Source organism: Dendrobates tinctorius, unplaced genomic scaffold, assembly GCF_039654945.1.
Source record: "Dendrobates tinctorius isolate UK_male_01 unplaced genomic scaffold, ASM3965494v1 ptg000191l, whole genome shotgun sequence".
In the NCBI taxonomy this organism is placed as follows: domain Eukaryota; kingdom Metazoa; phylum Chordata; class Amphibia; order Anura; family Dendrobatidae; genus Dendrobates; species Dendrobates tinctorius.
The window spans coordinates 9,536,174-9,550,011 of NW_027361858.1; the positions used below are offsets into that span (position 1 = coordinate 9,536,174).

Consider the following 13,838-nt stretch of genomic DNA (forward strand, 5'->3'; position numbering starts at 1 on the left):
ATGTCTCTGAACTAATCTCCCGATACCTTCCCTTACGTAATCTCCGGTCCTCCCAAGACCTCCTTCCCTCCTCTACACTTATTCGCTCCTCACCCAACCGCCTGCAAGACTTCTCCCGAATCGCCCCTATCCTCTGGAATTCTTTGCCCCAACATGTCCGACTATCATCCACATTTGGATCCTTCAGACGGAACCTGAAAACCCACCGCTTCAAGAAAGCCTTCAGCCTGCAATGACCTCCTTCTCTCTCACCACTACCGGAGGTATCACCTCAATCAACACCGGAACTGCTGCACGCCTACTGTCTGCTTCTCCATCATCCTGTAGCATGTAAGCCCGAAAGGGCAGGGTCCTCTGCCCTCTGTATCAGTCTGTCATTGTTAGTTTGTTTACTGTAAGTGATATCTGTAACTTGTATTTAACCCCTTCTCATGTACAGCACCATGGAATCAATGGTGCTATAAAAATAAATAATAATAATAATAATAATCTCAGATGTTTCATTTTAAATAAAAAATAGTGGCATACAGAGCCCAAGTCATGAACATTTGGGCATTGTCCAAATATTTTTGGATCTAACTGTAAAGTATATACTTTATAATAATATTATATATAATATTTATAGAGAGAGAGATACATATACAGTAAACTTTATACCTTTACTCTATGTTGCATTTTGAAAATGTGATATTCCCATTGCATTTGGCAGTGAAAGGTTACAGGAAGCACATTGTTCTTTGGGGTGGTGTAGATTTTCAGATTGGCTGGTGTGGCTGATTTTAATTATGATGGCACTCCAGATGTTTTATTTATTTCCCTTGCAGGAAATGGCTTTGGACAGCTACATACAACCAAGTGACCTCACAGAACAATTAGAGAATACTTAGCTCTCATATTTTGTTCAGCAATATACATGAGATTTAATAACCGTATTACTTTCCTTTGTCTCAGTAAAATGTTTAAAAAAAAAAAGATCTGTTGCTATTCATTTTTATCACTGTCTCATACATTGTATGGTCAAGTTTAACAGAATAGACACATATCCATGAAAAACCACAAATTCATGACCAGTTCCATTAAATAACATGGCTGTGTTCCGTCTGGTTTTAAAGTGAACAACACAATGAGCTTATTCTTTTTCTTTGTCACATTAAAATATATTTGCAATGTAACTTTCCATAAAATGTAATATAAACCTCATGGAGCAAGTCAAAGGGTGTGTGGAGCAGGCTCAGGAGCAGAGCCTGCCCCACACTCTGCAAATGCCGGCTATTCTGAAAAAACGCATCTTTGTCCCCGTCAATCTCTGACAGCGGCATTTAAGTGGATGTGAGGGGCAATGTGAATTTGTCCTTATGCACACATCCATATAAGTACTATCAAAATTAGTTTTTAAGAGATAAGTTCCAGCTCAGAAAAAGAAAAAGGGCCCCGTCACACATAGCGATGCACCAGCAATCCTGACAACGATAGGACCTTGTCAGGATCGCTCATATGTCACTACATGATCGCTGGTGAGCTGCCAAACAGACAGCTTCACCAGCGATCAGCACCAGCGACACAAGAGTAACAAGCGATGCACGTCGCTTAGTTACCCACTGTGTACCTTAGTTACCAGCGCACTGGTGCAGGGAGCTGGTAACCAAGGTTCAAATCGGGTTTCTAAGCGGCGCGCGGCATTTAGAAACCCGATGTGTACCTTGGTAACCAGCTCCCTGCACTAGCGCGCTGGTAACTAAGGTACACATCGGGTTTCTAAGCGCTGTGCGCCGATTAGAAACCCTCTGTTTACCTTAGTTACCAGCTCCTGCTCGCTGATCGCTGGTCTCCCGCCTGTCACAAGCAGCGATGCGTGCTGGCCAGTGGGAGACCAGCGATCAAAAAAATGTCCTGGCCATTCCAGGATGATCAGCAATACCCGGCAGGGGGGCCGGTCGCTGGTAAGTGTCACACACAGCGATCTCGCTGGTGAGATCGCTGTTGCATCACAAAACTTGTGTGACGGGGGCTAAAGAAGATAAAAACAAAGCAGATAGTTCTTGATGTGGTGACCAGCATTTAGGAGTCACTAATATTCAAGGAAAAACAAAAGAATTGAACTGGAACTTTGGTGATCAGCTAAGCTGACTTGCTGACTGTGTATAATGATAGCTAGAAGATTTATGAATTTAGCTCTGCCCTCTACAAGCTACTGTCAAAACTCCTGGGATGCAAAGCCATTTATAATACTGCTGTCTGAACGTTCTTTGGCCACCATCAGGCACTCGGGTCTGGCCACAACAGCTATCTCTGTCCCCCTGCATCCTTCAACATTTTTCCATGAATATAACTCAGGATCTATAAAAAATAATTAGAGTTAAGCATTTTCAAAATGAATCGACTTTTTCTATAGACTATTTACATAAAAAATGTAAATTTGTGCTAATAAAATTAAATACTAGTATCAAACACCGATTAAATAAAGGATTTATAAAAACAAGCGACAACTGAGATATAAATCCACAAATTATTATGTACTACCATGAATATCTTAGTAAGCAACACTTGTACATTAGTTGTGACCTTGTGAAACCATCCTTTCTTCGCAGTGCTTGCCAGGATCATAAAAGCACCAGAATCACAGAATGTAACGTTTGGCTCAGAAGTGTCTCTGAGGTGTACAGCATCCGGTATTCCCGTCCCTTCTATCAGGTGGTTTGAAAATGGAAAATCTGTAAGTATATTTCACTGTTTCTGAATTAATACTGCTGATACTCACAAACATATAGTTATGAACATAAATTAAAATATGTTGTCACAAATTACTTTGCAATGATTAAAGGAAAACTAAAAATAAATGTAAACATTTGTAATAGCAAACCCTTGTATAAACAGTAGCCAATAGGTATTCCTGTTTAATCTCCTTCCTCAAGTCTTCCACCCATTGGGGGGCAGCGGCTGTAGTGGTGGCTCCTTCCCCCCCTTTCAACCTTCTCCACCAGCACTATCACTCCTTGCTCATGCTCGTGCGTGCGCGCCTCACTCCCGACCTCAGAGAAAGTCATGATTGGCTTTACCAGCATGCACTCTCACAGGGCCTGCTTCATCATCACATCACGCAAACCTGTCACCAGCTAGCTCGCAGCACAACGTCAATCGGCCCTACGCCTATGCCATCTTTCCGGATAATGGCAGTATGGAGTTCTTGCAGGGCATTCATAAACTGCGTCACGGTCTCCCCCTCTCTTTGAACCTGGTGGAACAGTCTCATACACAGCTCCCCTACGTCAGTGGGGTCCCCATGCGTCTCCTCAAGTATAAGTAGAACTTTATCTAGGGTATCTCTCACCTCAGGGGGTCTAAGCATAACAAAGTCCCATGCCTCCCCCTCTAGGGCCATCACTGCTATCTCTACTTCCAGAGCCAGCATCATGGGATGCATGTCCAACTCCACAACATAACATTGTTCCCAGAAAATTTTGGTAAATTATTTAACATGGATCCCAGGGAGATGTTAGACCTGGGACCTCCCCCAACTGCTTGGTCTGCCGCCTCCGCACTGTTGTGCTACAGCCTACCCACTACGCCACTTGTAATAACCTGCAGGTACATAGGATGTTGCCACGGATCTGAGTCAGACCAAGAGTTAAAGGGTTTGTTTACAGGCATGTTCACTACATGCTGTGTTGTGAGTTCATTTTCCCCTTCACTACTGAGGCCCAAGGAACTCCCTCTTCTGGTAAAGAAAGGTAGTGAGCCTGATTATCAAACACCTGAGTCTGATGATGATGACTGGCTGAGTGGAGTTACTGACTGGATATAAGGCTGCCGACGCCCTTCTGCCCTGCGGGTGATTTCTCTGTGGGATCCTTGGAGACCAGTCTGAATTCCTGCTCTTCTAAAGCTAAGTTTTCTGCTCGGCTTTTTGCATTCTTGCTTTGACTTTGTTTTGCTTTGTTTTTCTGGATTTCTGCCATTCCCTGCTGGGGTGTGCTGAATTCCTTTAGCTCTGTCTTCTGAAAATACCTGAGTGCTGATTTAGTTTTTGAAGCCTAGCTGCTTCAGGGTCTTTTTCATATCAGCTTGTTGGCTTATGTCTTTGATAGGGTTTTGGCAGATTGCAGACAGCAACCTTCCTTTCCTGTTCTGTTTAGTTAGCTTGGGCCCCGTCTTTGCTCAGTCTATCTTTCTATCTGTGTGAGTGTTTTTTCATCTTGTTTCACCGTCATTATATGTTGGGGGCTGCCTTTTACTTTGGGGTCTGCTCTGGGGCAGTTTAGATTTCCTTTTCTGTCTTTAGGCTATTTAGCGCTCCGACTGTGATCGAGGTGTCTAGGGCATCGTAGGAACCCCCCACGGCTACTGCTAGCTGTGTTGATAGGTTCAGGGGTCTGCAATCTGATAGTTGCCAACTTCTCTGGTTTTCTGGACGTAGCTTCTATTTTTGTGTCTGCCTCCTACGGTGACTCAATCATAACAATACTGGGAGGAGCAACAGGGGGGAAATTCCAACAAATAAACAATAATACATTTTTAATGTAATAAACGGAAGCAGAATAAACTTATCAGTCTGAAGAAGGCTTGATTGAAGGGTTTAATTCTCCAATGTTGGCACGGTCAACAGCGGCACATGAAGTCTCTCATGTCTCTGTCCAGGATGAAGAAACGGCCTTCGGGGTAAACAACAGGATGCTGGGCAGTGAGAGGGGGTTCAGCTCTCACCACTCTTAGTCGCAAGTCCACACTCAGAACATGTCTCCACAGGAACGATACCACACTCCTCGGTCAGTCCAGCTACTTCTCTCAGGGGCTCTGGTCTGTCACTGCGCACGCTGGGCCTGCAGGCACTAGCGTCTGTCACAGATTTGTCAGGGGAGTCTCCTCCAGTCATGGAGGCTGGCGGGTCCACGTTCACACAAAGGGCACTTACCACGTACTGTCGGTCTGTCTCAGTCCTCATCCAGAGGGCTCTCTCGCTCCAGGGATGCGGTGCAGCTGGCACCTCTCTCTGGCGATCTGTACTTTCCCGCACTGACTCTGCTCTGTTTCCTGCATGCAGCCCCTTCTATCAGGCCCCCCGCAGTCACATGGAAGGGTCAGTCCAAACAGAGTGATCTATTTCAAGTGTTTATTTCTGTCAATGTTGATGATTATGGCTTACATCTAATGAAAACCCAAAAGCCATTATCTCAGTAAATTAGAATGCTTTATAACACCAGCTTGAAAAAATGATTTTAAAATCCGAAATGTTGGCATACTGAAATGTATATTCAGTAAATGCTCTCAACACTTGGTTGGGGCTCCTTTTGCATCAATGAGGCGTGACATGAAGGCAGTCAGCCTGTGGCACTGCTGAGGTGTCATGGAAGCCCAGGTTGCTTTGATAGCAGCCTTCAGCTCATCTGCATTGTTGGGTCTGGTGTCTCTCATCTTCCTCTTGACAATACCCCATAGATTCTCTATAGGGATAAGGTCAGGCTAGTTTTCTGGCCAGTTCAGCACAGTGATACTGCTGTTTTTAAACCACATATTGGTACTTTTGGCAGTGTGAACAGGTGCCAAGTCTTGCTGGGGGATGTAAATTCCATCTCCTAAAAGCTTGTTGGCAAAGGGAAGCAAGAAGTCCTCTAAAAGATTATTGGTAAATGGCTGCGCTGACTTTGGTCTTGAGAAAACACAGTGGACCTCAAGCAGCTTGGATAGTGTGCATCTTCACTCTTCCTCCAGACTCTGGACCTTGATTTCCAAATTAAATACAAAATTTGCTTTAATCTGAAAACAACACCTTGGACCACTGATCAACCATCCAGTTCATTTTTTCCTGGGCCCCGGTAAGATGCTTCTGGCTTTGTCTATAGTAGTCATGAGCGGCTTGAGACAAGGAATGAAACACTAGTACCCCATGTCCTGTGTGTGGTGGCTCTTGAAGCAATGAATCCAGCAGCAGTCCGCTCCTTGTGAATCTCCACCAAATTTTTGAATGGCCTTTTCTTAACATTCCTTTCACACTTAGTTTTCTCTCAACCTTCTATTAATATGCTTGGATACAGCAATCTGTGAACAGCCAGCTTCTTTAGCAATCACCTTTTGTGGCTTAGCCTTCTTGTGGAGTGTGTCAATGACTGCCTTCTGGACATCTGTCAAGTCAGCAGTCTTCCTCATGATTGTGGAGTCTACTGAAGCAGACTAAGGGACCTTTTTATTAATAATAATAATAATAATAATAATAATAATAATCTTTACTTATATAGCGCCAACATATTCCGCAGCGCTTTACAGTTTAACAGTTTCAAAATACAAGTCATAAGTAACAACGTTAACAATGCAATAATTAAAGCAAAATAAGACGACCCTGCTCATGAGAGCTTACAATTTACAATGAGGTGGGGGAGATACAAAGTACAGGTGTGTGTTTACAATGGTGTATTTACAATGATGGTCCAGCCATCTTGAGGGAGTAAGGGATGGATGGAGATAGTGAATGGGCTACACATGCACACTTACACATACTGTAGAATGACTTTGATTAGTGAACGTGATAGGCCGCTCTGAACAAATGTGTTTCGAGGGAGCGCCTGAAACTATGCAAATTGTGGATAGTCCTAATTTCTTGGGGTAGAGCATTCCAGAGGGTTGGCGCAGCGCGGGAGACGTCTTGGAGTCGGGAGTAGGAGGTACGGATTAGTGCAGAGGTTAGTCGAAAGTCGTTTGCAGAGCGCAGCGGTCGGTTAGGCCGATAGACAGAAATGAGGGAGGAGATGTAGAGGGTGCTGCACTGTGGAGAGCTTTGTGGGTGAGAACAAGTACTTTGAATTGGATCCTATAGTGAATGGGCAGCCAATGTAAGGGCTGGCGAAGAGCGGACGTGTCCGAATACCGATTAGCCAGATAGATGACCCTGGCTACTGCATTAAGTATGGACTGGAGAGGGGATAGTCGAGTAATGGGGAGGCCAATTAATAGAGCATTGCAGTAATCCAGGTGGGAGTGGATCAGTGCTACAGTGAGGGTTTTTGTTGTTTCCATGGTGAGAAAAGGGCGGATTTAAGAGATGTTCTTTGGGTGTAAGTGGCAATGCTTAAGAAGCCTTTGCAGGTGTTTCTTGTTAATTATAATAATTTACTAAGATAGTGACTTTTGGGTTTTCATTGACTGTAAGCCATAATCTTCAACATTAACAGAAATAAACACTTGAAATAGATCACTCTGTTTGTAATGACTCTATATAATGTATGAGTTTCACTTTTTGTATTGAAGAACTGAAATAAATTAACTTTTTGATATTCTAATTTTGTGAGAAGCACCTGTACACGTTGAGTATTTGGATGTAGAAATTTCTGCACCATTTCTGCATCTCTTGGCAGTTAAAACGCAGCACACAATACGCTAGTTTTTTATGCATTTTGATGTGCGTTTTTTACTAGTGTTTTTCAAGATTTTTTTTGTACAGCAATAAATGCTGTATGTAGCTTATTAACACTAGTTGAAAAAAGGAAAATAGGCTTAGTTAAAATGATAGACATACAGCTGTGTGTGATTAATTCACTGACTAGATAAATAAATAATTTAAAAAACGGCGTGGGGTCCAGCTTATTTTTTAAAACCAGTGCACATAAACAGACAGCTGCTGGCTTCTATTATTAGGCTGGGATGGTCCATTGTTATTGGCTAGTCTCCGCCAAATAAAGAGAAGACCGCAGCCACCTCAGAATTGGCATGCCAGAATAAGATTTTCCAGTTCTGGCTCTTTAACAGTCTCATCCCAATTGCCCTGGTGCGGTGGCAGTCTTGGTAATATATATGGTTGATGACAGCTGAGATTTGTTTTTTCTTCCCCTTATTCCAAGAGTCATAACTTTTTTATTTATGTCGACATAGACGTTAGAGGGCTTGTTTTTTGGGGAAACAGTTGTAATTTTGAATTATAGCATCCATTTTATTAAATGATGTACTGGAAAGTAGAAAAAAGTGGAAAGTGGTGAAATGACAAAAAAAGTGCAATTCTGCAATTGTCTTTTGTTTTATTTTATTTACAGCATTCACTTTACTGTAAAAATCACCTAGAAATATGTTTCTCTAGGTCAGTACAATTACGTAGGTACCAAATATAAAGTGAAAAACACCGGTGCCTCTGATCAGTGGTAAGATTATTACTGCCAGTCAGAGAACTGCGGTTACCACGCTGTCAAATGACAGTGTGAGCCAGCATCTGTGACAGGCAGTAAAAAGTTTGCATTAAGGCCCCTTTACATTTAGCGATGTACTAGCGATTCCGACCATGATACGACCCGGTCAGGATCGCTGGTGGCTGGTGCATTGCTAAATGGTCGCTAGTGAGCTGCCAAACAGGCAGATCTCACAGCGATGCAGCAGCGGTCGGCGGTCATTACTTACCTTTCAGATGCGGCGATCCTGACGTCCTCCCGTCCGCGTCCACGCGTCGCTCGTCGGCGCCAGCAGGAAGCGCCCAACGAGAAATGGAGCTGTGCGATCTCGCGCGATCAGCGACAGACAGCGGGGGAGCCTGTCGGAGGTAAGTATCACACATAGCGATATCGCTGCTGCATCACAAAATCGGTGATGCTTTAGCAATATTGCTGGCGATATCGCTGTGTGTAAAACCCCCTTTACTCTCATCAGACTATGCCTGCTGTCGCTGACAACAGTGAGAACAGGCGCCACTAATCGGAGTATTCATCAGCCGGGGTCTGTGCTATAAATAATTAAAAACAAAAATAACGTGAGGTCTCTTCTATTTTTGATAACCAGCGCAGGCAAAACTTACAGCTATGGACTGCAACCCTCAGCTGTCAGCTCTATCACGGCAGGTTATAAAGAATAGATGGGTCCCCACGCCATTTTTCTAAATTATTTACATAAATAAATTTTAAAAACAGCATGTGATTCCCCACATTTTTTTTGCAGCCACACAAGAAAAGGCGCATCTGTTCGATGAGACAATTTTAGCCAGTTTTAGCACTTTACCTAGCTATTCCCACTTGCCCTGGTGTGGTGGCAAGTGAGGGTAATGGTTATGGGGTTGATGTCAGCTTTTTTATGGCCGGATGCTTATTTGCAGCAGGTAAGGCTTTCAATAATGTCCCAGTCCTAATGTGTAAATCAATGTAGGTTCACTTGCTATGTTTCATTTTCTACCTAATAAACACTGTGTATAATGCTAAACCGCTGTTAGTAATGAGAAATTAAAGGTGCTAATTATTGTATTTTCCGTTGTCTAGGTTTCATCAGAATCTGTTGAAGAGAACATCAAAGATGGAATCATCTTCTCCAAATTGCACATTGTAGCGAACAGACCCGGCCTGTTTACTTGTATGGCGGATAACAAGCATAGTGGGAGCTTTGGTACAGCAAAAGCGGCAGCAACAATTAGCATATCAGGTATGTATATATACTGGTCCTAGGGCTGGAGTTATGATTGCACACATTGTTCATGCTGTTTTCTTTAGCTAAAGCCAGACGTGGATCCAAGAGGATAGAAAAGTAAAACAGAATAGTGCACACTTCTATCTAGTATGTTTGGTTAAAAAAAAATCTACATCAAAACTGTAAAGTATTATTGTGGCGCCCCTGAGGCTCAGTCGCCACAGAGGTACTGCACCTTCTCTTAAGGTGTAGTGCTCCACCATCCAGGTAGGATGGGAACTCCCTGCCACACTCCAACACCTGCATCCCACACACAGGATAGTTCAGCAGGGACACCTAGCAGCTTCAGGCTGGGGGTTAGCAGAGCACCCTTCGTGGAGCCCTGCTTCGTAACACGAGATGTGCTGGGAGGTGGGTGGAGTTAGTATAAAAAGACTGGGAAAGATAGAATTACAGGTCAGTCTCCCAGAGGGGAGTTGAGGTCAGTCCCTTAGGGGGCCATCAGAGAGAGTTAGGACAGGCTGACAGAAGGTCAGTCGGGACGGAAGCCACTCAGAGAGGAGTGAGGGTCCCTGGAAGAAAGAACAAGAAGAAAAAGTACTGCAGCTGCCTCAGTGACCTGAGCCAGCTGGCACGGGAAACAGAAAGAGAGAGAGAGACGTAGAACTGTAACCTGCATTTCCATAAGAGAGAGAAAGACAAGTACGGAACGAAGTGGAAGGAGAACAGAGAGGAGTGGGTTGGATAGGAACCCTGCCTATAGGTTCTCAGTGCACGGCCAGGCCCGGTCCCCAAGGTTGTATGGACACTTATGGTTCTGCAGCAGACACCGGTGGAGTAGTTGGCTGTAAGTGCACTACTCCCATCCAAGACTTGGGACACAACAGCGAAATGGATAGAGAGCCGGGACTCTGGAGAAGGGAGTCCCCGAAGCAGGCTACAGCTGTCTATCATACAAGTAAGAGAGTTGTTAGGAACATCTGACAGGAGGAACTTCAGAGAACCACGGTGCTGGAGTTCTTCACACCAATAGGCGCTATAGAGGAGTCGTTCAGCAAAGGCACATGTTGGAGGGGTGCTGGCGGGGAGAGCCCTATCTTGCCTGGAGGTCGGCTGAGCCTCTGTCCCGGAGGACACGGTATCGAAGCGGGCACCTGTGTGCACTACGAACTGTGAGTAAAGCTTTGAAACTGCAAGCCCTGTTGTCCTCCATTAATTCCCGCATCAGCACTGCTACATTGGGGGTATCAACATCTACACCATTCTGTGCCCCTACTCCTCCATCGCACCTATACACTGCCCTGGGACTACAGCTCCACCTGTGGGGAGCTACACCACACCATCAGTCTCAGTGGATCTGCAAGCAGCATTGGCTACCATCTTACTTGCCAAATACCACGGGTGGCGTCACAAACTTTACATTACAAACAAACACCACCGCCATTGATATTGGGGCCCAGGGCCATGGACTGGGTCACCGCTGCTGTGACACATCATCCCCCTGACACCGGCCCGGTACCGAGTACCCCACAGCCCTGGGTGAAGCCAGCGACGGGGGCGACCCATTATTTATGGTGTCTTTTGAGTATGACATGCTAAGAGTAAGGGTTTGTTTTGTTTAAAGGGGTTTTTCCAGGCTTGAGCTAAATTTCTGCAATGTGACTGCAGATTGTCAAATCTTGACAGTTTGCTTTAAACATATTGTCAGGATTCCCTTTCATTGCCAGATCACGAGAGCAGTTACGTGTAGAGTTGAGCGAATTTGTTCGGGTTCCCTCTTATTCGGCAAGCTATAGTGCTTACCAAATGAGCTGCAGAGGGAACTCGACTTTCTGGATCGCTCCGGCTGATCAGCTTATCTGCGTCGCAGTGTCACAGTCATAGCACATGCATCACATGCATGGAGAGCCCAATAAACTGGCTCTGACATGTGCTGTGACTTTGACACAGCCGCGACACATGCAGCTGTGGCGCTGATCAGCTGATCAGGCGGAGCGATCAAAGAAGCCAGATTCCCTCTGCAGCTCATTCGGTAAGCGCTATAGCTTGCCGAATAAGAGGGAACCCGAACAAATTCGATCAACTCTAGTCATATGACCACCTGTATGCTCTCTGCTCTGTTCTATTGAAAGAAGCAGGAGAGAATCTAATCAGCACATGACTACCAGTATGAAAGTCACATACTGCTGATCATGTGATAGCCCTTTTGATCTCCTAATTAAGAGCAATCCTCGCAGTGTGCATGTTATAGTAATAATAATATTAAATTTTATTTCTATAGCACTGACATATTCCACAGCGCTTTACATGTCAGAGGGGACTTGTACAGACGATAGACATTACAGCATAACAATAATCACCTAGATCATATCAGATACCCAGAGGAATGAAAGCCCTGCTCACAAGCTTACAATCTATGAGGGAAAAAAAGGTAGACACAAAAGTTGGGTGGTAACAATTGCCCTGATTGTTTGGACCAACCATAATGTTAAGTGTGTAACAGTACAGACACAGAGGGCTAATAGATGCATAAAGCATGTGGGAACATGATGCGAGGAACCTGGTTTTGGTAAAACTTTTGACTGTGCCACACAGGGGTAGTTAGGTTAATGTGTTGAGGTGGTAGGCCAGTCTGAATAAATGCGTTTTCAGGGCACGCTTAAAATTGTAGTTATTGAGGACTAATCGTATTGACCTGGGAAGTGCATTCCAAAGAGTTGGCGCGGCACGTGAATAGTCTTGGAGACGGGAATGGGAGGTTCTGATTATTGAGAATGCTAACCTCAGGTCATCAGCAGAACTGAGGGCACGGGTATGGTGGTAGACTGAAACGAGGGAGGAGATGTAGGGTGGTGCTGAGCCATGGAGAGCTTTGTAGGTGAGGGTAATAAGTTTGTACTGGATTCTGGAATGAATGGGCAGCCAGTGTAATGACTGGCACAGGGTAGAGGCATCGGTGTAACGATTGGCAAGGAATATGGTCCTGGCTGAAGCATTCAAGATAGATTGGAGGGGGAGAGTTTGGTAAGAGGGAGACCAATTAGAAGAGAGTTACAATAGTCAAGACGAGAATGAATAAGAGAAACAGTAAGAGTTTTTGCGGTGTCAAAAGTAAGAAAAGGTCGAATTCTACAAATGTTTTTGAGGTGCAGATAACAAGAGCGAGCCAGTGATCGGATGTAGGGGGCAAAGGAAAGCTCGGAGTCAAGTATGACCCCAAGACAGCGGGCATGTTGCTGGGGAGTAATAGTGGAACCACACACAGAAATGGCAATGTCGGGTATAAGTACATTAGTAGAGGGAGGAAAAACACAAGGAGTTCAGTCTTTGACAGGTTCAGTTTCAGATATAGTGAGGACATGATGTTAGACACAGCGTTTAGACAATCGCTGGTGTTTTCTAGAAAGGCTGGCGTGATGTCAGGAGAAGAAGCGTATAATTGGGTGTCATCAGCATAGAGATGGTACTGGAAACCAAATCTACTGACTGTTTGACCAATAGGGGCAGTATACAAAGAGAAGAGGAGGGGGCCTAGGACTGATCCTTGAGGAACCCCAACAGTAAGGGGAAGATGAGAGGAGGAGGAACCAGCAAAAGATACAGTAAAGGAGCGGTCAGAGAGATAGGAGGAGAACCAGGAGAGAACGGTGTCCTTGATGCCGATGGAGCCGAGCATAGTGAGGAGGAGCTGATGATCCACAGTGTCGAATGCTGCAGAGAGATCCAAGAGAAAAAGCATGAAGTAGTGACCATTGGATTTAGCTGTTAGAAAATCATTAGAGACTTTAGTGAGGGCAGGTTCAGTAGAGTGTAAAGAGTGGAAACCGAATTGGAGAGGGTCGAGAATAAAGTTATCAGAGAGATAACGGATGAGACGAGAGTGGACCGGGCGTTCCAGGAGTTTAGAGATGAAGGGAAGATTAGAGACAGGTCTATAGTTAGCGGCACAGTTTTGGTTGAGAGATGGTTTTTTAAGTAGTGGATATATGATGGCATGCTTAAGTGAGGAGGGAAAGATACCAGAAGAGGGAGAGAGGTTAAATATTTTAGTTATGTGAGTGGTGAAAGCAGGAGAAATGGACTGGAGAAGATGAGACGGAAATGGGTCACTGGTGCAAGTGGTAGGGCGAGAAGATGCAAGGAGCCTGCTTACTTCTTCAACTGTGACTGATTCAAAATCAGAGAGTGAGCTAGATGCAGTGAGGGAGGGAGGACAGTGCATGGTATGAGGTGATTGGGAGATAATTTCCTGTCGGATATGGTCAATTTTTTCTTTGAAGTAATTGGCCAGATCGTCAGCTCGAAGCTCTGTGGTTGGGGCCTGCACTCTTGGGTTGAGCAGGGAATGAAAAGTGTCAAAGAGACGTTTAGGGTTATTGGACAGTGAGGTGATGAGGGTGTTGAAATAGGTTTGTTTGGAGAGGTGAAGGGCAGTGTTGTATGTTCTAAGCATAAACTTATAATGCATGTTGTAA

The 13,838-nt window shown here is 44.6% G+C and overlaps 1 protein-coding gene across 1 annotated transcript in view; it reads left to right on the top strand.

Moving 5' to 3' along the window:
• Positions 1 to 13,838, top strand: part of MUSK (muscle associated receptor tyrosine kinase) — a 384,027-nt gene that overhangs the window by 234,040 nt on the left and 136,149 nt on the right. The window contains exons 6-7 of the mRNA XM_073552439.1: positions 2,589 to 2,713; positions 9,219 to 9,378. Coding sequence (XP_073408540.1) covers positions 2,589 to 2,713; positions 9,219 to 9,378 — 285 coding nt within the window. The remainder of the gene's footprint in view (positions 1 to 2,588; positions 2,714 to 9,218; positions 9,379 to 13,838) is intronic.